The sequence below is a fragment of the Piliocolobus tephrosceles genome, chromosome 6 (genome assembly GCF_002776525.5).
Source record: "Piliocolobus tephrosceles isolate RC106 chromosome 6, ASM277652v3, whole genome shotgun sequence".
NCBI lineage: Eukaryota > Metazoa > Chordata > Mammalia > Primates > Cercopithecidae > Piliocolobus > Piliocolobus tephrosceles.
Window position 1 is genome coordinate 82286933 of NC_045439.1, and position 27334 is coordinate 82314266.

The following is a 27334-nucleotide window of genomic DNA, read 5'->3' on the forward strand; positions in this document are numbered from 1 at the left end:
GATAGTCTCAAACTCCTGACCTCAGGCGTTCCGCCCGCCTCGGCCTCCCAAATTGCTGGGATGACAAGCCTGAGCCACTGCACCAGGCCTCATACAGCTCTAATGCCACGCATCAAGTTCTGCATGTATAGTCTCTCATTTTGGCCCCTCAGCAACCCCCCATGTGCTAGGGACAGTAAATTCTATTCTCACTTTGCAGATAAGAAGACTGCAATTCAAGAAGACACACAGTAGTCTATAACTGAGTCAAGACTGGAACTCAGTTATCCTAATTCCCTCTCGGAGGCTCTTTCTACCATGCCATCTGCTTGTCTGTTGCTTTCCATTCATGAACTCTGGAAAACAAGCTTGAGATACCAAAATTAAAAAGACAGCTCATCAAAAATGAATAGTTACAACTCTATAAGTACAAAAATGAAATACTCAAATCTCTTGCCTCCTCTCCTACTAGGAGCATAAATGTTAACCTGAGTTCTCTAGCTTTGCACAAATCCACAGCAATTAAGACTGCACAGTGAGGGAAAATACTTTTCTAAAAAAGAATCCTAATCAATGTTGAAACAAAAAATTTAAAACATGAAATGGAAGGAACGAAACTGTCGTCCTCCCTTATTTCTGACCCACACTTGTCGATTTTCATGTCGGAGTTTCTCAAGCCAGGGGCACATGGCCAAAAACCATGTGAAATGCCAGGTGTTCCAAATAACACCCGACGGGGTAGTGGAAGGAAAGCACTACCTCCCCGGGGAGCAAATGGCCCAACTTCCAGACTTAGTTTTCTGCAGTCTCAAACCCGATGTTGCACTAAGAAACCACCTAATTTTTAGGTGGTTTCGTTTACCAAAAAATGAGGTGACTGGGTCCGTGCGCATATGTGAATTTAAGCGTAACACTGTACTCACGCTTTGCATAATTAAATTCTCAAATATTCACTTAATATATGCATAGACCATTGTCACTTCGTCGGAAGTCGCGTCCTGCCCAGTTGCGAGAGACTCCAGCGGGCCTTCTTGCGGCGCTCGGGTCGGGGTCCAGGTCCGGGCGTGCAACAGAAGCCGTCAGTGGCCCCGCTGGCTAAAAAAGGGCAAGCGTCGGAGGCTCGAGCCAGCGGCCGCGGCGCCTTCCAACAGTTCCTAATTCGGGGCGCTCTGTCGGCCCCACCACCTGTTCCCGGCAGCCAATGGGGCCGCGGGGGGCGGCCGGGGCGGAGCGCGGCTACAAAAGGCCGCGGGCCCAGCGCACCCGCCCATCACGCTCCGGGCGCGCTCTCGGGGAGGCTTGGACCGACGCGGCCCAGGGCTAGGAACATTCCGTGCGTGGACCAGCCGGGCCGGGGCGATGCTGCGGGTGCGGTGTCTGCGCGGCGGGAGCCGCGGCGCCGAGGCGGTGCACTACATCGGGTCTCGGGTGCGTGCGCCACCGGCCTTGGCTGGCGGCCGCGTGACTCACTCGGTCTTGAGGGCGGCGTGGAGCACTCGCTCGCTCCCTCCACAGAGCCGCCGCCTTCCCTCGCTTTCCCCAGCCAGAATTGCACGAGAGTGTCCCTTCTGGTATCCCTGGGAAGCTCAGCTTCAAGAGGCTTTGCAGGCTCCAGGAGCTGGGCGGCGTCCCCGGTTCCGGGGGAACTTGTGTTGCGGCTCCACCCCTTGGGGTCCACTTGCTGTCTGCGCGTCTGCGGCCTGCTGGCCCTTGGTGCAGGGGGCGCCGCCCTCGTCTACCGGACCTTGGTGCGCTGCACCAAGCTTCCCACTCGGAGCAAGGGGCTGGGATGACGGAGGCTCCTCTTAGTAAAAGGGTGGCGTTTTTGGGGTTCAGTAGCCTGAGTGGGCATCGAGTTGGGGAGATTTCTGGAAAATGCGTGTAGGGTGGATGGATGGGGAGAAGAGACAGGCAAAGTGGTAATCGGGGACGGGGAGCGAGCGACCAGATTCACTCCAAGTATAACATGCTGTCCCACGTCTGGAGAGGAGTCTGGCGAGTGCAGCCTGTAAGCAGAGTTTCTGCGCTCCCCGCCTTCGGCTGCCCTGGCGGCAGACCCTCCCTTGCTCCTAGGACTGGAATCGCTCCGACATTCTGGCTTCCCCCCAGCAACTGGTTCCTGAACAGCTGCCACTCTCCGTCCTGCTTCTGCCTCCACCCGAGTTCCCCTCCTGCCCACTTCCTAAGGCTTTTAACAGAGCAAGATAGAGATTTGGGGGGTTGAGTGGGTTGAGGGACCCTCCCTGCTCTAGATTTTATAGGCCATGTATTTTTTAAAGGCTTTTGAAGTTTTTAGATCTCCTTTTTAATTGTTTGAATTTACGCCTGGGCTAATCCTGATCTTGGCTAGGGTACTGTGGACCATCTGTAAAATGGAGCAGATGGCAGTTGCTCACTCTTAGAATTGAAGTGCCAGAGAATGCGAAGTGTATGTCAAAGATGAAAAAAATTTGATTTGAAGCTAGCTATTCTGAAAGATACGATCCTTTACAAATGTTCCCACCTTTTCATTTGTAAAAATAAACTAAAATAAAAAGCCTAATATTGGTAACCTTTGATACTTGAGGGAAAAGGGGGTTCCATCCTCAGCTGGGACTGGCGGGAAGTTTTAGAGCAGATGTCTGTGGTTTTCTGAGAGGAGGACTGACCCATCTGCAAAAGAGTTGCTTAAAGCTTGAGTGCAGGAATTGCATTCTGAGATAAAGATGGAGGTGTATGGTCGCTGGGGACACGGTCTTCTGAGGAGTTTTAAAGAGTTACAGCAATTAATAGATAAGACAATTTGTAGATAAACAAGAGGGTTAAAAAAATTATCTGTAATCCCACTACCCACCTACACACTGTTAACATCTTGGTTTATGCTCTTCTAAAGGGAAACTTTAAGTGGCAATGTTATGCTGGATTTTTACCCCATCTCCACTTCCTCCTCTCTGCAAGTACTGATAGAGCAATGCAATACAATAATGTTTTCTTTGTTCTTGGAAGCTTGGACGAACCTTGACGGGATGGGTGCAGCGAACTTTCCAGAGCACCCAGGCAGCTACGGCTTCCTCCCGGAACTCCTTTGCAGCTGACGACAAGGCCACTGAACCTCTGCCCAAGGACTGCCCTGTCTCTTCTTACAACGAATGGGACCCCTTAGAGGAAGTGATAGTGGGCAGAGCAGAAAACGCCTGTGTTCCACCGTTCACCGTCGAGGTGAAGGTAAAGCAAGGCTGTTCACGTGTCTGAAAGTGCGTTCCCTCCTCACCTGCTGCTGCTACCCTCTGACTGCTTTCCCTTCAGCTTACTCTCAGACCTCTCAGTGCAGTGACTAAGTTATCTTACCTGACACCTCTGTGGTATTTGACACTGTTTACACCCATGATAATTGCTTCCTTCCTGAAACTCTTCCCCTTGGAATCTGAGAGAGCTTTTCTGGGAATAATAGTTCTTTCTCTTTTCCTCACATCTTCTTCTGTCACAGCCTGTAATGCCAAGGTTGAACAGAATATTACTTTCAGCCCCCTTCTCTTAGCCATTCTCACAGCTGCCCCTCCCACCTCCTCTCTGGTCCCGATCTCTGTATTGAACTCCTTCCAGATCAACAAGTTAAACTCCTCATGGGATATTGCCACATGACTTCAAACTTGGCACATCTGGAGTTCATTTGCCAGCCACCCTGCTAAAGTGGACCCCCCCTCATTCCCTCCTTTTAATTATTGGCATTCCTATTTAATCAAGCTAAAACACAAAAGAATCATCTTTGATTTCTCCTTATGTCACGTCCTCCACATCCATTCTCCAAGGTTTAACAAGGCTTTTGTCAAAATGAATCTTGCCTCATCCCTCTGCTTTGCCTCTCCCTAAGGGTTGGGCATTCATCTGCTGCCTGGACTATTGCAGTTAACTCCTAACTGGTCACTGCTACTCACTCTTCTTAGCAAACCACCTTGCAGCTGCAATCCAAGTGATTTTTTAAAACTCAAATGTGATCATGTTACTCATCCTGCTTCTTTTCCTCCTCTACTTTGCTAGCCAACCCCCTCCCCACCCCCACCCCCGAACTGCTCAGGATAAAGTCCTCATGGTATTCAACATCCTTCACAATCTGGCTCTTGTCTGCATTTCCAGGATTCCCCAGTCCAGTTATTGACTCATCTGTTAGTACAGCAGATTAGCAGTGTTCATTTCTGGTCAAGTCCCTCTCTCCTCTAATATCCCACCCTGGTTTTCAGCAGACTTTATCAGACAACCATATAAGGCAGCTAAACTAGACTACTCACTGTTTCTTCACAAGCCCTGCATCTTTGCCCCTACCTAAGTCTCTTCCACCCATCTTCCTGTGCCCTTTAGTCTGTAGTTTAAACCTACTACCACTTAGCTTCAATGACACCTTTCACAAAGTGTTCCAGAATTTCCCTGGCAACAAGTAATATCCCCCTTTTTAAAAACTCGTAGTGGTGGCCAGGCACTGTGGCTCACGCCTGTAATCCCAACACTTTGGGAGGCTGAGGTGGGAGGATCACAAGGTCGGGAGATCGAGAACATCCTGGCTAACATGATGAAAGCCCGTCTCCACTAAAAATACAAAAATTAGCTGGGCATGGTGGCGGGCGCCTGTAGTCCCAGCTACTCGGGAGGCTGAGTCAGGAGAATGGCGTGAACCCAGGAGGCGGAGGTTGCAGTGAGCCAAGATTGTACCACTGCACTCCAGCCTGGGCAACAGAATGAGACTCCGTCTCAAAAACAAACAAACAAACAAACAAAAACTCCTAGTGGTTTTCATCTGTAATATTCTTATGTCCAGGGCCCCTGTGGGCCGGTGTTCAGGTTCTGTACTGCATAAGGGTCCCATATCTAAGGGACTACCATCCGCATTGCAGACACAGCCTAGACTCCTATTAATAATGGGTTACAAATCTATCTATAATGTCCTTAAATTTTTCCTGAATATTTACACTTTTATTTGTAAAGTGGACTGAGGAAAGAAGTTCTGTAACAGCATTTTCGTGGTCTTCAGAACTATTGCCTACGATGTACCAGGGCTCTAGAGGTATTAATGTAAAAGATCTTCCTTTCTATTTGAAGAAATATGATGTCCACATAGAAACGAAGACCAAGTACCTTATTCCAATCGACTGATAAGGTAGTTGAAGTGCCAGGAAAGCTAAGAAAAGAGAAATGACCAAGTTCTGGCCAGTTAAGAAGTCCTCTTGAAGAAAATGAGTCCTGAGTTAGACCAGGAAGACAGGGAAATAGAAAAAGTAATAACTTCTAATTGTTCTGACACTGTCTTTGGTTCTGATATTTGGAATTTGGTGAGAAGATTAATTTATACACCATCCACATGTTTTTAAAAGGCATAGTCTTCTTAAGTCTTTTCTTGAAAAGTCCCATCCCCTAACCATTTTAATTGGGTGGAATTAAAATTTAAATCCAAGCAATAATTTATCCTTCTACTTGTCTTTACAATGATAGACTTTCATATCATGTGATTTTACAGAATCAGAATTCTCAGACATAATTTTGAGTTCTTTCTCACTTGATTTATGACTTTAGACTTTGTCATTTCATGGGCTTTTGGAAAATGTACCATGCTGAAGTCAGGAGTCTGGGATTAATTAGGTATTTGATAAAAGCTTGATAGCTAGTCTCGGTTAATCAGTTATTTGAGCTTGTACAAGATTCCATAGCTTTCTGGGCCACCGTAAAATGAAGGTATTAGAGGTTTGCTATCTACCTAACAGGATTAAGGATTAATCTAAAAGTAAAAGGTTAAATGTTAAGTATTTTAAAGCATAAAACAACAACTTGTTATAGTTGTATGGATCCAATTTGCCAATAACATTCCAAAGGTACTCTGGGGGTATAATAGTTGTAGATACCAGTAACATTAGCAGTGTTGATTTCATTCATTTGTCTGGTTCTTTTTGTTTGTTTATTCTTCTTTCTTTCTCTTTCTCTCTTTGATTCTAGACAGGAAATAATGGTTATTTCTGTTTCATGCCATGTGCTAAACCTGGTTTTGAGGGACAAGAAAGTAAATCCAAGACATGCATGGATCCTAGCAGACAAGGCCGTGCCTTGTAGTAAAGAAGAATGACATATATTAATCAGTTTAGGAATAATAAAAAGAAAAAATAATGTAGTAAACTGTCTATAGGCAATCAGAGCAGAAGATGTTGGAAGATACAAGTACTAGAGAAATTTTAAGGAAAGGAATGTGAAACATAATTGTTAGGAAGCATAACTTTTTAAAGCTCTGTGACTTTTTGTTCTGCAAAATATAGTAAATATTTGCTATCAATTTTTTTTTTTTTTTTTTTTTTGAGACAGAGTTTTGCTTTGTCACCCAGACTGGAGTGCAGTGGCGCAATCTTGGCTCACTGCAAGCTCCGCCTCCCAGGTTCACGCCATTCTCCTGCCTTAGCCTCCTGAGTAGCTGGGACTACAGGTGTCCACCACCAGACCTGGCTAATTTTTTTTTGTATGTTTAAGAGACGGGGTTTCACCATGTTAGCCAGGATGGTCTCTATCTTCTGACCTCGTGATCTGCCTGCCGTGGCCTCCCAAAGTGCTGGGATTACAGGGGTGAGCCACCGTGCCCAGCCTCAAATATGTTTTTTGCTTCGCTTTTGTCTTTTTAAAAGTAAAGCCCTTGATAAAGGACCTTTTATAAAATACAAGATTAATCAAGATTAGTGTAATATAAGCTTACAGCTGGATAAATACATTTCTGTTGTCATTTCTTAGCCTTCCAAAGACAGTATTTAAAAATTCACTTGGCAAACCGTTGCAAAGGGTTTTAGGCTTTGAAAGAGTATAAAGGTTCAAGGAATGCAGACATACCTTTGCAACAGATTATTATAAACATCATATGCTAAGCATCTAATATAGTGTTGATTATCTTGCAAACAACTTGGTAAATGATTGCTAGCTCATTTAGCAGGGTTATAAAGGAAGTGTAAACAATTTCTAGCTATCTCTTGTAAAATGTATTGTGCCTTGATCATTTGTACTTTGCCCAACCTTTGCCAGATTATAAACTCTACAAGAAAAATTCACATTTGTTCAAATAACCTTTTTCTCCCAGGAAAGTTTAATTTATCAAAGTAAGTTTCACTCTGCACAAATAGTCACGGAGGATACTTTGGAATGAGTCTGGTGAGACTGCATAACTCTGCATCTCCTGTAACCCAGTGTTAAATTTTCAAAGGCTTCTTGTCCCTAGTGGATTGTAGGAGATGTGCCTGGCATGAGAAGGAGGAAGTGGTGAATGGATGAGTAGTACCAGCGTGTATCTGAGAGGAATATAAAGAGTCATTATTACCCTCTTTCTGGTTGCTGTTGCAGAAATTCCTAGGAGTAGAAAACAGTGGAGTGCTTTTATTTTGTTTTTTGAAAGGGTAGCTTGGTCTTGTAAAATGTTTAATGCTGGTAACATTTTTCATAGGCCAGAAATTCAGCCTGCTGTTTGCCTATAGACCTTAGTAAAAGAGCTAATTAATGATTCAGACCCCAGGCGTCAGCAAACTTCATCTTTCTACCAGATAATAAGTAATTTAGGCTTTGCAGACCATCGGTCTCTGTTGAACTACTCAGCTCTCAGCTGTGCCATTGTAGTGCAAAAGCAGTCATAGACAATATGTAAACAAATGAATGTGCCTGCATTCCCATAAAACTTTATTTACAAAAACAAGCAGCAGGCCAAATTTGCTGTAGACCTTTGTTTACCAGCCTCTATTTAAGAGTTTCACTGGCATCATTCAGTTTTTCTAAAGACCTGTTTCTTGGCTTATTCCTTATTCACCAAGCTGGGTTCCAGCGTCACTGATGTGAACTTGGATATTGAACTAACAAGAAATGGGTCCACTTTCATATATTTGATATTTATCAGACTGAGATAAACATGGAAGTAGAGACACAAAATCTAGAAAAGATACTGTCTTTGGCATTAAAGAGCTAAATATCTAGACATTTGGTCAGTCTTGATGAGTAAAAGCCATTGGGACAGTTTGAACTTGTTAAGCAATTCCAGTCTTAAAAGTTTTGCACATCTAGTTAGAAGTGTTCAAACCAGTATAACATGCAAGTCCCATGATGTATTAGGGACACTCTTCAAGTAACAGAGAACTTCAGTTCTAGTCCTGCTTGTCCAGATAGTTAGCAAGCATGTGACCAGCCAGAGCCTCTTTCCTTACATGTGAAATAAGCATATGAGAGCTTGCCCTGTTTCTTTGATAGGATTGCTGGGAAACCAAATGAGAATATCCAGCTAAAGTAGACACACTCTGACACACTTGAGCCCTTTACCAAGTTTTATACCTTCTTTCTAGTACTTATTGATACCCGAAATTATCTGATTGATGGTGGAGACCCTCATATATGACATGGTCAGGACTAATAGTTGGTCAGTTCATCAATTATATAAATAAACGTTTTAAAAATACCTGCTTTAAACATTTTTAAACAAAAATTTAAATTAAAACATTTTTAAACTTAAAATATATCAATGTACATTGCTTTGCTAATCTTTTGATGAAGGTTTGAGGCTTTTACTTAGAGTCTGGATTCTCTGATTGGAGTTCTGCTTCATGTAGCTTGAAAAATGGGAAGATACATCATGTACATTTCCCAATGTATTTATGCAAATTGACTGAGAACTTAGACATTTGGAAAATAATCTGAATGCAGAATATGTCTAGATTTTCACATTTTTGAAAACCAATATTTTGACCGGGCACGGTGGCTCACGCCTGTAATCCCAGCGCTTTGGGAGGCTGAGGCAGGTGGATTATGAGGTCAGGAGTTCAAGACCAGCCTGGCCAACATGGCGAAACCCTGTCTCTACTAAAAATACAAAAAATTAGCCGGGTGTGGTGGCCTGCACCTGTAATCCCAGCTACTCAGGAAGCTGAGGCAGGAGAATCATTTGACCCTGGTGGGAGGCAGAGGGTGCAGTGAGCTGAGGGTGCAGTACCACTGCACTCCTGCCTGGGCAACAGAGTGAGACTCCATATCAAAACAAAACAAAACAAAACAATATTTTAGAGCTGTTGCACCTACCCTATTCAACAATAATTTTTAGCAAACTGATTGAGCCATTTTAAAGCATTCAAATATTTTCTCTTTGGTAGTCTTTTAAAATACATATAGCCCTGGAAACTTTCTAAATTTTTTTTTCAGTTATTAAAAATTTGTGAATCTGGTTATCATATCACTTTCTTCTATGACAAAAAGACTCGAAAAGATGTAAGAGCTGAATGGATTAGAAAAAGGAGAGGTGTGGTTGGTGTGAGGCATTTTGACAGGGAATTACCAAAGGCATATTTGTACTGTTACACAATTTTGGCAAGTGTTAATTCTGTTGCATGGGAAAATCAATTAATGGTTTTTTTTGTTGTTGTCTGTCTTGTCTTTTCTTTCTTTCTTTCTTTCTTTCTTTCTTTCTTTCTTTCTTTCTTTCTTTCTTTCTTTCTCTCTCTCTCTCTTCCTTTCCTTTCCTTTCCTTTCTTCCTTCTTTTCTTTTATTTTCTTTTCTTTTCTTTTCCTTTCTTTCTGTTTTTGACACAGAGTCTCACTCTGTTGCCCAGGCTGGAGTGCTGTGGCACGATCTCAGCTCACTGCAACCTCTGCCTCCTGTGTTCAAGCAGTTCTCCTGTCTTGACCTCCGAAGTAGCTGTGACTATAGGCACATGCCACCAGGCCTGGCTAATTTTTGAATTTTTAGTAGAAATGGGGTTTTGCCATGTTGGCCAGGCTGGTCTCGAACTCCTGACCTCAAGCTATCTGCCTGCCTCGGCCTCCCTGGGATTACAGGCTGAGCCACCATGCCTGACCAATGATGGGGTTTAAAGAGAAATAAAGCATATTTGAAAGTATATTCCTGATCTTAACAGGGTCTAAATATCTTTTTTTCCCTTCACAAAATATCTTGAGGTGCTATTTTCCAGACAGAATTCTGAGATGCATGGATAACCCATGGTTTTGGCTTAGTATAAGTGCTTTTATTCTCTTATGCTAGTTTGTGTGTTCTCTTGTTCCGTTTTATTGAGGCTCTCTGATAGAAGTGCTATGTCCTGTTTTGTCTGCAAAGTGTGGCAAAAAAAACTGGCCAAGAGGATTCCAAGCCTGTCTGAAGGTAAACATGCTGTTAGTGGTTGGGCATGAGATCTCAGGCAGAAGGAGCAAAAGACCTCAAAACATCAAGATGTTTTAGAGTTCTTCATTCAGCAGATACTGAGTGTCTGCCCAGAGAGCATATGTGCTCAATGCTAGAAATCAGCACTGAACATGGCGTGGTTGGAGTCTCAATTCCAATACCTTATACAAAGAGCTGTTTACTACCTGTGAACCTATCATGAGCTGTATTTTTCTCCTGTAAGTATTGCGTTTATTTGCTTCTACTTCCAGGCCAATACATATGAAAAGTACTGGCCATTTTACCAGAAGCATGGAGGGCATTATTTTCCCAAAGATCATTTGAAAAAGGCTGTTACTGAAATTGAAGAAATGTGCAATATTTTAAAAATGGAAGGAGTGACAGTGAGGAGGCCTGACCCCATTGACTGGTCATTGAAGTATAAAACTCCTGATTTTGAGTCTACGGGTAAGTGATGTCAGATAACTAAACTGCCAGTGTCTGAATTTTCAGTGTCTTTCTTAATGTGTAAGGGGAAAGCTCCAAAAAATTTCTTGGAGAGTCCTTTGCTTTGCTAGTTCTTGAAAACTTTAAAGATTTATTTAGGAATGGTTTGGTCCATGTTGATATGATTAACATGTATACATTCTAAACTCCATTCCATCTAGTGGAATCTCCGTGAAATAACAAATTTTCCTAAACTTTGTAGTCATTTCCTTACATAAGAACAGTGGATTCATTTAATTTTCCTCAAGAACAGAAATTAAAAGGGGAATGGAAACATTTCCATTTTATTTTTAACTGACATTGCTGCATGACTGTTCTTGTGCCTTAGGTCACTGTTCTAATTTCTAGTTTTAGATCGATCCTTGGCTCAGTTTTTATCTTGTGATGCTGATGGTCCTTTAAGAGCTCTGTTTCTGTATAGCAAGAAAGGAGCTTACAAATGGGGAAAGCTTGGTGGTTCAACATCTCTTTGTACAAGGACTTTATTCCTTCACTTTTTTTCTTTTCTTTTTTTTCTTGGCTTCCTCACTACCACACAGAATTCATGTGAACAATCTAGTATGTATTATTCAAATTTTTTGCCATTTTCATATATACATATACACATGTATTTTTACTAGTTTTTTTTAACCAAAAAAAGAGGTCATATTATATAGACTTTTTTTTTTTTTGAGACGGAGTCTCACTCTGTTGCCCAGGCTGGAGTCCGGTGGTACGATCTCCGCTCACTGCAAGCTCCGCCTCCAGGTTCAAGTGATTCTCCTGCCTCAGTCTCCCGAGTAGCTAGGATTACAGGCACATGCCACCATGCCTGGCTAATTTTTTTTGTATTCTTTTAGTAGAGACGGGGCTTGACCATGTTGGCCAGGCTGCTCTTGAACTCCTGACCAGCCCAGTCAGGATCAAGTGATCCGCCTGTCTTGGCCTCACAAAGTGCTGGGATTACAGGCATGAGCCGCTGCGCCTGGCCCTATATAGACCTTTTTTGTCTTGGAAATTAACACTGCTGAAGTTGTCATGGAATTTTTTGGTCTGACAGGTTTATACAGTGCAATGCCTCGAGACATCCTCATAGTTGTGGGCAATGAGATTATCGAGGCTCCCATGGCATGGCGTTCACGCTTCTTTGAGTACCGAGCGTACAGGTCAATTATCAAAGACTACTTCCACCGTGGCGCCAAGTGGACAACAGCTCCTAAGCCCACAATGGCTGATGAGCTTTATGACCGGGTGAGTCCCTAATAATAGGCTAGCTTATTACTAACTTTTCTAACTGATCCACAAAGAGTAAGATAGAGATTCTGTGATACCTTTTACATATTATGCATTTTAGAAAGAGAAAACATCATCTTATTTTTAAAAAGTGATTATTTTATGATGAATATGATAAGAGTAAATGATCCTATGATAGTAATAATAATCGCTAACACTTTTTGGTGCTTACCTTCTTCTGGGTCCTGGGTTAAACCCTTTATTTACATCCTCAATCTGTTTGTTTTTCACAACAACCCTAATGATACTGTAGTATCATTCCATTAGAGGGGGAAAAACTTGCCTACAGGTGTACCACTATTCATTAGTGGAACCAGAAAAGTCACTAGACTGAAGTTCACTTTTCTTCTTCTAGAAAAAGAACCTGGTCTACAGTCCAAATTCACAGTAAAATGAAATGTATGTCCCTTATTAAATCAGTTACCATTTGATCTTTTATAGAAAAAAAACTGAAAATCAAAATAGCTTCTGGGTTTAAAGACAGAAATAATGAATTAGTTTTGCCACTCCCAATCAAATTTGGCAGGGGAAACATGGCATCTCATTTTATGGTATGAGTTAGGCTTGGGACCAAATTCCTTTTCTAAAAGAACAAAATGACTTCATCCTGTTTACTTTCTGTACGGGTCATGGAATATTCTCAGAATCAGTTACTGCCTCTGTATCACCTTTTTTTTTTTTTTTTTTTTTTTTTTTTTTTTTTGAGACAGAGCCTTGCTCTGTTGCCCAGACTGGAGTGCAGTGGCATGATCTCAGCTCACTGCAGCCTCTACCTCCCAGGTTCCAGCAATTCTCCTGCCTCAGCCACCTGGGTAGCTGTGATGACAGGTACATGCCAGTATGCCTGACTAATTTTTGTATTTTTAGTAGAAACGGGATTTCACCATGTTGGCCAGGCTGGTCTCGAACTCCTGACCTCAGGTGATCTGCCCACTTCGGCCTCCCAAAGTGCTGGGATTACAGGCATGAGCCATCTCACCTGGCATCTTCCATTTTTTTCTAAGTACATAGTGCCCCCTCATCCTTAGGGGATACATTCCAGACTCTCAGTGGATGCTGATACTGAACTCTATATATTTTGTTTTTTCCTATACATATATACATACCTATGATGAAGTTGAATTTACAAATTAGGCACAGTAACACTAACAACAGTAATGAATAAGAAAATGGAACAATTATATAAATATACTTTACTAAAAGGTGAATGTGGTCTCTCTGTTTCTCTCAAAATAATGTTTTGGGACAACAGTTGACTGCAGGTAACTGAAACCATGGAAAATGAAATCATGGGTAAAGGAGGACTATTGTATCAGGAAATTACTGTAATGCTAGTTTGTTGTTTTATTGTTGTTTCGGTTTATTTATCATGGATCTGCTTCTTTCCCAGGCATGTTTTAGTCTAAAACCGAGTAGTAATATTTTGGAAAATGATGTTAAACTAGTTTTCTTAGTACTGTATGCCTTATAAATAATTTTCTCATGATCCAATGCATTGTTTGTGTTCATTCTTGTTCCAATTAGGATTATCCCATCCACTCTGTAGAAGACAGACACAAATTGGCTGCTCAGGGAAAATTTGTGACAACTGAGTTTGAGCCATGCTTTGATGCTGCTGACTTCATTCGAGCTGGAAAAGATATTTTCGCACAGAGAAGCCAGGTAAACGCAGGCTGCCTCTGAAATTTCACACTATATTATTGTATTCTTTACTTCCAAATTAAAATATTTTCATCCTAAATTTTTTTCACCTTGAATATTTTTAGTTTTCTAGACATAGAACCAAATATTTATTGATTGTATGTCTTTCTTTTGTTTTCAGGTTACAAACTACCTAGGCATTGAGTGGATGCGTAGGCATCTTGCTCCAGATTACAGAGTACATATCATCTCCTTTAAAGATCCCAATCCCATGCACATTGATGCTACCTTCAACATCATTGGACCTGGTACTGTGCTTTCCAACCCTGACCGACCGTGTCACCAGGTAAGAGATTTCTCGGGACTCTGGAAAAGCAACAGAATCTAGTAACTAAAATAATTGACACTTTTATTTTAAGCACTTCCATGGTTCCTAATGGTTCTGAATGACAGATTCAGCAGTACTCAACATTATTATGATCAAACATTGGATTCCTTATGGTTTATTACAAGATGTCCACCATGCAGAAATATACGTAGTTGACACAATAATTAGTATGGGATCATCAGACTTTGGCCGCTTGCTGTTGTCAAAGTCTCAGATTTGTGCATATGTGTGTATTTTTATCAAATAGGGTGGCCTTATCTCATAACTTGCAACAGTGGTTCCACAGCAGCAAATTTTAGACAAGATGATCCTTGCATGGGCAGGGCAATGCCACTAGACGGTAGTTGTCTTCCCTCTACAGTGGGTTAGGCTCCCTTTGGCCAACCCTGCTTTGTAGGGAGAAGCACAGCCAGTGAACTGCAGCTGGTCTATCCCTTCCACCTGCAGCCTCCTACTTTCCACAGCCCCCTACTTCCAGTTAGGTGATGAGTGATTTTCTGTTATTTGCAAGGTTGCAGTACAACTTTTAAAAACCACTGTTACGCTGTGTCGCTGTTCATTTTTGTTTTTTATCTTTAGACCCGATGACCATGACTACTTATTCATTTCATTTTATTATCATTTATTCATATAGTTAGTGGGTATGTGAACACAGGGATGGCTGAGTTGCAAAAGATCGCTAAGGACCATATAGTTCTTTGAGAATGCATAGCTAACATCTGTCTTTATACCATGGTCCTAGATACAAAATGATAGACAAGAAGTAGAAGGACTGTGGGTTTGACATAGTCACATTTTTGTTTTCTTGTAACTAAATAGGAAATTTTTCAATTTTTAAAATGAGAATTTCTAAGGAAAGTATCTTTGGTTTTTTAAGACTCTGAAACTAGAGAAAAGTATAAGACTGTCTTTAAAAGCTTCAATATTTCTGTTACTTTTTAACTTTAATCTGGGGATTTTATGTACATTTTTAATTAGGATTCAGACAAAATCACCCAAATGTTTAGAAATTTTAATGTCTTTATTTTGGAAGCTAAGAAGACAGCTTCTCAAAAAGAATTATTACTGATAAGGGTTATTAGAGACTAAGAATAATAATAGTATATGTGAATTTAACAGTTTTGGGGGGTTTTTTCGGTCTTACAGATTGATCTTTTCAAGAAAGCAGGATGGACTATCATTACTCCTCCAACACCAATCATCCCAGACGGTATGTTTACTTTCATACACTGATAGACTAAAATAATGACTTTAGTGACCAAGGATCTTTTGCCTATAGAGAGCAGCCCAAATGTTAGCAGCTTAGAGAATGTGTTTTCTCAGTAAGGTGTAAAGTGGTGCTTGGGACTGTGAGCATCAGAAAAAGGCTGGGACTTGTGTTTGCAACTTTTTCTTCCATAGAAAATGAAGTGAGGAGAAGACAGAGTAAGACAATATCACATAAAGCAAGATATGACTTTTTTTTTTTTTTTTTTTGAGACAGTGTCTTGCTCTGTCGCCCAGGCTTAAGTGCAGTTGTGCATTCACAGCTCACTGCAGCCTCAGACTCCTGGGCTCAAGTGATCTTTCCACTTCAGCTTTCTAAGTAGCTGGGACTATAAGTGCAGGCCACTATGCCCAGCAAGTTATTTTTTGTTTGTTTGTTTGTGGAGATGGTGTCTTGCTGTGTTCCCCAGTGAGACACCATCTCTGGGCAATAGTCTCAAACTCCTGGGCTCAAGGAATCCTCCTGCCTCAGCCTCCCAAAGTGCTAGGATTATACCATGCCCAGCCAAGGTACGACTTTGAGAAGAAAACAGGGTGAAATTCAAATGTATAATGAGTACAGATTGATTCATACCATTTATAGATAAATTGTTTTAAGATTAAAAGAAGCATTCACATGGAAAGTGAACTACTGAAAGAATTGAGCTGTCACTTTAATATATTCTTCACTTGTAAATCCTTGCTTTAAACCAAAATCACAGCAGACATGGTTTAACAGTTGTTACTGTTTTAGATCATCCACTCTGGATGTCATCCAAATGGCTTTCCATGAATGTCTTAATGCTAGATGAAAAACGTGTTATGGTGGATGCCAATGAAGTTCCAACTCAAAAGATGTTTGAAAAGCTGGGTATGTACAACAAATGAAACATGTTGTCATACATGAAAATGTTAAAGGAGAAGAACTAAAGAAATGACATGCTAGGTTTGATAAATGGTTTATCTAATTCAGTTTTGATTCCTTTTAGAGGCACCAAGTTATTATTTCACAGAAAGTCAGTATTTTTATTTTCAACACATGTAGCCCCCAAAAGTTGGAGATGCATCCTGAACTCCTGAGACACCCCCTTAGCAGTAAGTTTATAAATCTTATGTGACTTAGCCAGCCTCCTGGTGCCCATGTGTGGAAACCCAACCCTTTGCAGGTGAGCAGATAGCTTGGCCAGCCCTTCTTCAAATAAGAAATCATTGTGGGTCCTTTAAAAGTGTCCTGTCATCACATATTTTAAAGGACCCATAAGCGTACAGATGCAGAAGTGACTTTTATGTGTAATAAGCATAGTTAACAAAGTAGTGAAACACAAGAAAGTGTGTCAGTAAATCAGTCAGTTTTGAATTGAAGAGCAGGACTGGGTTTTACTTAAGTAGGAGTTTACTTATCCTGATATTCAAAATTTAGACCAATGATTCTAGTATTATTGAGAGAAATGTTGAAGGAAAGGATTTTCATATGAGCTGTTATAAAGATGTGTGTGTGTGTGTGTGTGTGTGTGTGTGTGTGTGTTTTGAGACAGAGCTCTGTCACCCAGCTGTAGTGCAGTGGCGCGACCTCAACTCACTGCAACCTACACTTCCCGGGTTCAAGCGATTCTCCTGCCTCAGCCTCCTGAGTAGCTGGGATTACAGGCATGCACCACCATGCCTGGCTAATTTTGTATTTTTAGTAGAGAGTGACTTGGCCAGGCTGGTCTCGAACTCCGACCTCAAGTGATCCACCCACCTCTGCCTCCCATAGCGTTGGGATTATGGGTGTGAGCCACCATGCCCGACTAGGAAAGTCTTTCTGAATGGCTCATGCCACCTTCCTCTCCCTGGCTATACCAGTGGACCCTTAGTGACTTTGTAGCCTATCCTCCTCTCAAAATAATTAGCTTCTTGAGGAAGAAGAATAGATTTTCTTTTTAAAACCCCACTATGTCTAACACAACAGATTCTTCCTAAATACCATTGGTTAAATAGGCCACCCACATCATAGCCTTGTTATTACAGATGGTACCAGATTAAACTGATTGCTGGGTTTGCTTTGGTACCTGTATAACCATACAAACCCAGATATTAAAACACCAGCTGTGTTCCATTGTTTCCTTATGGTGGCCTGGTGAAGTTAATCTGTATCAGTAAACTCTCCTTACATGTGAATATGTAAAGTCAACTTTTCAGGTCAGCTAAATTTTGCTTTGCCTATTAAATTAACATGGTAAAATTAGAAACAGTCTGACAAAGTAGTTAACGTATAATTCTAAAAGGCCTTGAGATTTTAGTACTTGACCATTTTGAACATTTGGTAGGTACACCTGCTCAGTCTATTGACTTGTAAATAGTCAATAGAACAAAACTTCAGAGTTCTCTGTTGACTTTTTGGAGAAGATTTTATATTAGCAGATGAAATATAGTTGGTGAAAATAAAATTGGAAGAGAAAAGACTATTCTGGATTGTCTGTATCCTTAAGGATTAGAACCACAGGATTCCTCCAAATCTGTAGGCCTACTTTCTCTAGGAGAATCTTCATGTTAGTCCATCTAACTGACCTCATCTCTCTTTCAATGCAGGTATCACTACCATTAAAGTTAACATTCGTAATGCCAATTCCCTGGGAGGAGGCTTCCACTGCTGGACCTGTGATGTCCGGCGCCGAGGCACCCTACAGTCCTACTTGGACTGAACAGGCCTGATGGAGCTTGTGGCGCTGGCCTCAGATACACCTAAGAAGCTTAGGGGCAAGGTTCATTATCCTGCTTTAAAAAGTGCATGAACTGTAGTGCTTTAAACAATCATCTCCTTAACAGGGGTTGTAAGCCTGGTTTGCTTCTATTACTTTTCTTTGACATAAAGAAAATAACTTCTGCTAGGTATTACTCTCTACTTCTAAAGTTATTTACTATTTGGCTTCAAGTATAAAATTTTTGGTGAATGTATACCAAGACAAAAATTAGTCACCTGAGTAACTTGGCCACTAATAATTAACCATCTACCTCTGTTTTTAATTTTCTTTCCAAAAGGCAGCTTGAAATGTTGGTCCTAATCTTAATTTTTTTTCCTCTTCTATAGACTTGAGAATGTTTTTCTCTAAATGAGAGAAAGACTTAGAATGTACACAGATCCTAAATAGAAATCAGATAATCTCTTTTTTTTATAAAGGAGAGAAAGACTTAGAACATACACGGATCCTAAGTAGAACCAGGTAATTGTCTCTTTTTCTAATAAGGAATTTGGGTAATTTTTAATTTTTTGTTTTTTAAAAAATAACCTAGACTATGCAAAACATCAAAGTGAATTTTCCATGAATGTTTTTAATATTCTCATCTCAACATTGTGATATATGCTACTAAAAACCTTTTCATATACATCTTACCTCATTTCAAGTGAATTATTTTAATCTTTTCCTCTCTTTCTAAAAATTTACAGGAATGTTTAGTGTAGTTGGATTTCGCTATCAGATCCCATCCTTAAGTTTTGATATTCAATATCTGATAGATACACTGCATCTTTGGTAATCTAAGATTTGTTTACAAATGTGCAAATTATTTAGAGCATAGACTTTATAAGCATTAAAAAAAACTAATGGAGGTAAAACCTATATGCGATGTGAAATAATTTTAGTGTTGATACTGTATGTGTATTTTTATTCTAATAAACTTTTGTGTTCCATACTGAATTTGGCATTGGTCTAGTCATTTTAGTGTAAGTAAATTATGGGAATGTGGCTCTTGATACAGAATTCTAATTCTCTAAAATAATCAACATATTCATCACAAAAGTGAATCTAATACTTACATTCAGAAATGCTTAGCAAAGTCAGATTTTTGTTTATTAATTAATTAATTCATTCAAAAATATCTGAATATCTTCTGAGTATAAGGAGTAATCCTAGGCCCCGGAAAGGAAGAGGCTCTGTTCTTAAGTTGCTGAATGTGTTTTTTGTGAAAAATCTGCATAGATTGTGTCCTTTGAAATGAGTCACAGGTTTCAACCATACCCTTACTAACACCTTTAACTCCTTTACATCCTGGTGTTCATTTTACATCCATTACAGAAACACCTATTAGTCCTATACGTGGACTGAATCCTGCTTGAGAAATCTATCCAGTTGTGTGGATTGGTGCACATTAGGGTATATATTTGCAGGCCTAAATACTACCCGACAATTCTGCTACACAGTTCTCTATGTCCTCTTCAGTAGCTATTCCAAACCTTCACTACATTTTCTTAGCTGATCATATTGTTTTATTTTTCACAGAGGAAATAGAGACCATCAGGCATTAGTTCCTTCAGTTTACAATCCTCTATAGGTTTATATACATTTGCCTATTCTGGTTAAGTTTCTTTCTCCTTTCCTTTCCAGTAAGTAGTTCTCCCTTATCCTTAGGGGATATGTTCCAAGATCCCCGATGAATGCCTGAAACTATGGGTAGTACCAAACCCTATGTGTACTATGCCTTTTCTTATCCATGCAGACCTATGATAAAGTTAATCTGGTGCAACACATGGCTGTCAGTCGGGAACATGTTTTCTGTTCATGTCTTGAAACAAAAATGTAATGCCTTTTCCACCTTAACTAAGCACTTATCAATGCACTGTGGCCATAACTTTGTCATGTGTAGTGCCACAGCAAAACTAGCATGAATTTATTTTTCCTTTATCACAACTTCACAGATAGGAGATTCGTTCTTACCATGGATCTCAGCAACCTCAACATGCAACTTTTTCTTTTCTTGTTGAGAACTTTCACCTTTCCCTTAAAGAAAGCCACTTAGGCTTTTCTTTGGTATGTCCAAATTGCCGGCATCAAGACTTGCATTTGAGTCATTATTCAGTAAAATAAGGTTACTTGAATAACAGGACTGTAGTCTGATAACGAGGTGGCTGCTAAGTGACTGAAGAACGGGTGGTGTATACAGTGTGATATGCTGGATGGGAGGATTCACGTCTCAGGTGGGGCAGTGGAGTGGGCCAGTGCAAGATTTCATCACGCAGCTCAGAACAGCGTGCAATCTAAAACTTATGAATTATTTATTTCTGGATTTTTCTATTTAATATTTTTGGACCATGGTTGGCCACTGGTAACTGAAACTGCTGAAAGTGAAACTTTGGATGAAGGGATTACTACACTACCTAAGCTTCCAGAGAGAAAAATCAGGCCTTCATCTCATTGCATGCATTTGCTTCTCAACCCTGTATAAAGGGTCACTTCTCTCACTGCTACAGAAAAAGAGGTGAACCTTCTGACCAAGTCTAATCCACACAACCATCCTTTGATCCTAATCTTTCTCGTTTTTTAGAGTTTGCTACATCGATTATCTTTCTTGTAACTCCAGCACCACCACCGCCCTGTGTGTGTGGGAGTTTCCCCTCAGAAAATAGTCATGCTCAAAACAATCCACAGTGCGGTCTACATCCCTGATCCGTGATCAAGGCCTTCTCGTGACAAAATGATCACTCCTAGTTGGAGAGCTACCACTTGTCTTGCAATATCATATAACCAAATAGATTATCAAAGTGTACATACAGATTCCACACATTTTTAATAACCAGTTGGTTTGGACTTCTACAGATGGCTGAGCCAACCAAAAGTTCTAGCATATGCTTTCTCATATATTTGAATTAACTTTACAGCAAGTCATTTGCCTACCTAATCTGTAGCAGTGTGTACTTTGTAGTGTGTATCTGTTGAGTGATTATAAACTATAATTATTGTTGCTGAAGTCAAAATAATGCTTCAGGCCAATCCTGCTCCATAGGGATAATATGCTGAAGGGAATTTAGTTCAATATCCCAATATATTTGATTGTTAATATCAATATTATAAGTTGTATTAGCTTCTAAAATAATAATTTTACCTCATGTGATCCGCCCGCCTCAGCCTCCCAAAGTGCTGGGATTTACAGGCATGAGCACATGGTTTTATTCCTTCCAATTTTCTATTAACCCATTACTTTGAGGATGACAAGTAGTCTGATAAGCCTACTGAATGTGATGTATTGGCTCCCAATCCTGTGGAAGTCTTATAGTTAATTATAAACGGTATCATAAAGGAGGAAACCTTCGTGGGATTTTATAGGAAGTTGGAGGGAACCCCAGCTGTTCTCTTCAAACTGCCCAGGGTGTACAAATCCCAAGGCAGATACCAAGGCTGGAAGTAGTGTGTGAGGTCAGTGCAGTACTCACCATGTCCACAAAATTTAGGAGGACCAAAAAAAACCTCAGTAATCCAGATAAGTATTAATGCACTATTTTTAAAGATCAAAATTAATGAAAAAAATCCATGATGAACAAAATATCAAAATGTTAAATGAAGACAAGATCAGTATTACTGATGTTTCTTTTGCCTCGGGCTCCACTGTGGCTTGACACGGCACTGACTGTACCCAGGAACTAGCGGTGAAGTGGAAGTAAACCAGCCCTTGCAGTCTGCTACCCAGTGCCATTCAAATTTTTCAGGTAGCCCAGAAAACCTCTAGCCTAGGATTGGATGATACCTGATTGCGCTTGACCTCCAAAATGTCCGCTTGGCCCTCTTCCAAGTGTACTTTACTTTCTTTTCATTCCTGCTCTAAAGCTGTTTAATAAACTTGCATTCCTGCTCAAAAAACGGTGATACCTGATTGCTGGCTTTCCCAAGTGCCTGAAAAAAATGAGCAAAATTCTTTTTTGAAAAAAATGTAACATCCATCTAGGCTTCAAATTATTTCTGACAATAAAATCTCAAATACGGAGTCCTCCACACAGTCAAATACAGACAGATGCAGGAGGAGAAAATATCCCTCTAGCAAAACAACATTCAAAAGACACATCCACAGGGACTCCAGATACCAGATTATCAGACACAGAATATAAAGCATCAACCCACAGTGAAACTCCAATAGGTATTTCTCCCCTAATCCTCACCCCCAAGTCCTAGGCAACCAATAACCTACTTCCTGTCCCTATCATTTTGTCTATTCTGGACATTTCATGTAAATGGAATCATTCAATAAGTGGTCTTTGGGATGAGCTTCTAAAGCTTAGCAAAATATTTTCAAGTTTTATTCATTCTGTAGCCTGTATCAGTACCTCACGTATTCTTATGGCCAAATGAAATTCCACCTTATAGATATACACATATATCTATTATTTGTCTATTCATCAGTTGCTGAATATTTAGGTTATTTCCACTTTGGCGCTATTATGATAAGGCTGCTGTGAACACTCACACACAAGTTTCTGCATGGGCATATGTTTTCACTTCTCTTGGGGTATATACCTAGGAGTGGAATTTCTGGGTCATGTGGTGACTCTAGGTATGACTTACAGAAAAAAAAAGTTGTATTAAAAAAGTAATAAAAATAAATATAAGCCCACTAATATACCAAATCAGTGTATGATTTGTATGATTCATTTCTATAATTATTTATATAATTTTAGTATGATTTTAAAAAGGCAATGAAAATGACAGAAAGGATGAAGTGGCTCCCATGTGAAGACAGACTAAAAAGATTAGAATTCAGTCTAGCAGGCGGAAAGTTGGGGAAGTTACAAAATCCAAATTATTAAAATTGTAATATAGTATCCTGACCAATTAGTTAACTTCTGATTTATTTAACAACTTTCAAAGCACCTCACTAAGGGAATACAACCTTGATTTAAAATAAAATAGTTCAAGAACTAAATAACAAAGCTACATGGGAAGCAATAAACTCTTGTTTTTCACGAAGCAAATAAGAAGTATACATGAATATTTATTAATTAACTCTTGAGAACCTACTATATGCTAGGCATCATGCTGGTGCCTTTAAAACATACTTTATCTCATTTGACTGTTCTAAGAAACATCAAGATAGCTATTATTTTCCTTATTAAAGAAGAAAGAAGAAATGGAGATTAAGTGCTCGTGATCAAGTTGCACCTATTTTAACCAATAGTCTTCTCTTAAATTACATCATTTCTTTCCTCCTTTTTAGAGCCATATTTTGCAAAAAGATGGCTTATACTTTCCATATTCGTTCTCTCACCTTCGATTCACCACTCGATCCACTTATATCTGCAGTTTTTCTCACATTGTCCAACTGCTTCCTCTGAGTTCAACAAATAACTGAGAGTTGCAGTGGTTTTTTTTTTTTTTTTTTTTTTTTTTTTTTTTTTTGAGAAGAGTGCAGAGCTTGATCCCGGCTCACTGCCACCTCCGCCCCCTGGGTTCAAGCGATTTTGCTGCCTCAGTCTCCCAAAGTGCTGGGATTATAGGCGTGAGCAACCATGCCTGGCCCAGTGACTATTTTCTAGGCTTCATCTTGAAACAATCTTCCATTTACTAAATTATGGCCTGCCATCTGTTTTTAACAGGTCCTGCAAGCTATTTTTTTTTTTTTTACATATTCTAATAGTTGAAACAAAGGAAAAGAAAAATAATATTTCATGATGCATGAAAATGACATGAATTTCAAATTTCAGTGTCCATAAATAATGTTTTTTGGAACACAGCCACATTTATTCATTTGCACATTGTCCATGGCTACTTTTGTGCTCCAATGGCAGATTGAGTAGTTGTGATAGAGACACTATAGGGTGCTGTCACTGCTTCGCAATGTGACTTGGCACGCCACAAATCACAGTGACACACTTATCACTCGGCAGTGTTTCAAGCGTCTCATGTGTCACTGTACCTGTGATGTTTTATTTTTTTATTACCAGTCTATACCCATCATGTCAAAACAGAAAAGAAAAGTAAATGTCACTGTCATACTTCTAAGGCACAGTGGAGTGTGGATTATTCTGATTAAGTTAGACGGCAAAACAGTGTACAACGACATTATAGTTGTGCTGAAAGAATATATGCTGACATTACCAGAAGTACTCATCACAAGATTTCCAACTCACAGGAAAGCAACGGTCAGGAAAAAATAGAAAATTTAAAATGAAATATCTCATGACAGCAAAATGTCTTCACAAAAATAAAAAAATGAAAAAAAAAAAAAAGTCTTCAACCTTTTTGCAGATAAGTACCCCAACCAGCTCATTTGTTAGCTAATCAAGGAAAGCCATTTACTAGTGGCTAGTTAATTAAATCATGTTTGGTTGCTGAAGAAGTATGTCCAGAAGAAACAAACTGCTTAAAATTAGTATTAGCCGGGCGCGGTGGCTCAAGCCTGTAATCCCAGCACTTTGGGAGGCCGAGACGGGCGGATCACGAGGTCAGGAGATCAAGACCATCCTGGCTAACACCGTGAAACCCTGTCTCTACTAAAAAAAACCAAAAAAAAAAAAAAAAAAAAAACTAGCCGGGCGAGGTGGCGGGCGCCTGTAGTCCCAGCTACTGGGAGGCTGAGGCAGGAGAATGGCGTAAACCCGGGAGGCGGAGCTTGCAGTGAGCTGAGATCCGGCCACTCCACTCCAGCCCAGGCGACAGGGCGAGACTCCGTCTCAAAAAAAAAAAAAAAAAAAATTAGTATTAGCCTTTGCCATGGAGCGTTGCTCTCCCAGTTGAGGACAATGGGAGTGACAATAATCAATTAACATAAATGATGTGGAGTGATTTTCCTTGGGTCTTGGTGAATCAACATGGGTTACTGATTCTGCTCAGTTGTGGATTGTTCAAGGAATCAATATTGAGTCTTTTGTGGGAACTGAAGAATTGTGTGAATATCCTGACTTGCCCCACTACACAGCAGTCAATGGTTCAGCAATGGTAAGATTTTTTTACAATCTTTTGAGCTTGAGGCTAGGTTTGAAGTTTTTTTCAAATAGAAGAACTGCCGGCAACCACTGTTAATTACTTTGGAATTAGCTTCTGCTACAGACTTGATAATATTTCTTAATAAATTCAACCTAAAATTATGAGGCAAAACACTGCTAATATTCAAAACTTATGGTAAAGTCATTTAGATGACTCATGTCTCAATCACAAGTAATATGAAATTACTTTATGTACTTCCCATGCTGTCAAAACTGAAAACAAAAAGCAAGATCTCCATTCTCCATTTGCAACAGATGTATTTTCTGAGCTTAAATGACCATTCCAGAAGAGTTTTTCTGAACTCAATGCAAGAACAAAGGTAATTTCAAAGTACATTTAACTGTGTGGTTTAGGAAAGTGATTTATCAGTGCTTGCTTTGGCAGCACATGTATAAAAATTGGAACGATACAGAGAAGATTAGCATGGCTCCTGTGCAAGGATGACATGCAAATACATGAAAGCTTCCATATTTTTAATTTAAAAATTTTTAAATAATTAAAAAATGGTTTTAAAATTAAAAAAAGAAAGTGTAGCCTGGGCGTGGTGGCTCACGCTTCTAATCCCAACACTTTGGGAGTCTGAGGCGAGCGGATCATGAGGTCAGGAGTTTGAGACCATCCTGGTCAATATGGTGAAACATCGTCTCTACTAAAAATGACAAAAATTAGCTGGGCATGATGGCACGTGTCTGTAGTCCCAGCTACTCAGGAGGCTGAGGCAGGAGAATCGCTAGAACCTGGGAGGCAGAGGTTGCAGTGAGCCGAGATTGCGCCACTGCACTCCTGCCTAGGCAACAAAGCGAGACTCTAGCTCAAAAAAAAAAAAACAACAAAAAAAGAAAGTGATTTATTGGCAATGACATGCTAAAAGCCAACTGTCAGAAGAAGAATCTAATAGAATTCAATGAATACCTTTCCAAGCAATGGATATGTTCAGTTTAAATTATATGTTTCTGAATTGATATCAGCATTTGGCATTACGTGTCTGTGTAAAAAGACATTTGAAATATATAAAGATGTAAAATCTCATCACATTAATAGATGAACATTTGCAATTTATTTTGATAATAGGGGAGACTAACTCTGAACACCAATTAAGCAAAACTATCATTCCCTCAAAAGAAAATTTCATTTTTCTCATTGGTAGAACTATATTATAAAAAGGGTGTCCTCAATTTTTATTATATTTTGAATTTTGTCAATAAAAGCTTTATGGCTTCTCTTTCCTCTTTGTTATTTAAGTACCCATATAATATCTTGATTTTGATTCTTGGCTGCAAAGCCTAAAATATTTACTATCCGATCCTTTACAGGATAAGTTTACCAAGCCCTGGAGTCTAAAGGACTCAAAAGTCTTAGGCTTCCTTAGGGCTCTTTTCAAGGCCCCATGTCTTTCTCATTCTTCACTAGATCCTTCCCTCACTTTACTACCCATGATTTCATTATGATCTATAGGAAATCTGCCAAATGTATGCCTTTAGCTTAGAACAAATTAATCAAATTCATCCTCGCTGCCTCCATTCTAGTTCAAGCTACCAATGTCTCTCACCTGAACTACTGACACAGCTTCCTCAATCCTCAGCAGCCAGACTGACCTCTCAGTACGGAAATCTGATCCCCTCTTCTGCCCGTCTCCCACAAAGTCTCTCAGTGGAATGGATTGTCTCTTCCAATAATCACAAATGGTAAAAATCTGTTTTAGCGAAGTCTTTTTATAAGCTATATTGTACAGACAGGTTGCTTGAGTGGGTTTCGTGCGAAAGCCCAGAATTTATCTTTGAGTCAAAGCTGAGGCCCTTGGGTTAGCACTTTCATCCACACACACCCTGCCCTCAGGCTCCAAGATACAGGGATGTGGCTTTCCAAAGGACCTCGGAAACTCTTTCCACTTCTGCCCCTGCAGAAACTATTTCCTTAACCAGAATTGCTGGCATTTCATTGTACATAGGATAGGAACAAACTTTGGCATAGGTTAGAAAGTCTTCAGTTCTGTGAGACATGCTGAGAAAAGAATTTCTCCAACTATTCTCTGCTTCTGTGATGCATCAACATTTTTTCTATTAGACATTTCCATTAGTGTGCAAATGCAGTATTATTGCACCCACTTTAAAAAGGAAAAAAAAAAAACCCTCTCTTGACTTCACTTTTGCCTCTAGCCACTGCTCTATTCTTGCACTCTCTGCAGAAGAACTCTTCAAAATAGTCATCTATCCTCCCTGTCTGCAGTTCCTCTCATCTTGTTCTCTCCTGAACCTACTCATTCAGGCTTCTACCCCTACCTCTCTAAATAAACTGCCCTTGTTACAATCACTAATGTTCCCCACATTGCAAAATCCCAGGCAAATATCCCTCATTCTTACTTGACTGATCAGCAATATTCAACAGTGGACCCCTTTTTCCCCCCATAAAACATTTTCTTCCTCTGGTTTTCTTTCTTTTTTTTTTTTTTTT

General features: G+C 40.0%; 1 protein-coding gene and 1 non-coding gene across 2 annotated transcripts; both read left to right on the plus strand.

The window, feature by feature from the left end:
- The first annotated feature begins 1010 nt into the window (after window positions 1–1010).
- On the plus strand, window positions 1011–18832 carry GATM (glycine amidinotransferase). The gene is made up of 9 exons (XM_023227170.2): window positions 1011–1407; window positions 2965–3183; window positions 10375–10570; window positions 11649–11839; window positions 13406–13543; window positions 13704–13868; window positions 15057–15120; window positions 15910–16026; window positions 17727–18832. Exons 1-9 carry the CDS (start codon window positions 1339–1341, stop codon window positions 17837–17839), a joined length of 1272 nt encoding a protein of 423 aa, XP_023082938.1. The 5' UTR covers window positions 1011–1338; the 3' UTR covers window positions 17840–18832.
- Window positions 18833–25251: 6419 nt separating this feature from the next.
- Window positions 25252–25358, plus strand: LOC111552835. The gene has a single exon (XR_002734747.1). It is a non-coding gene; the product is annotated as a U6 spliceosomal RNA (small nuclear RNA).
- Window positions 25359–27334: the final 1976 nt, after the last annotated feature.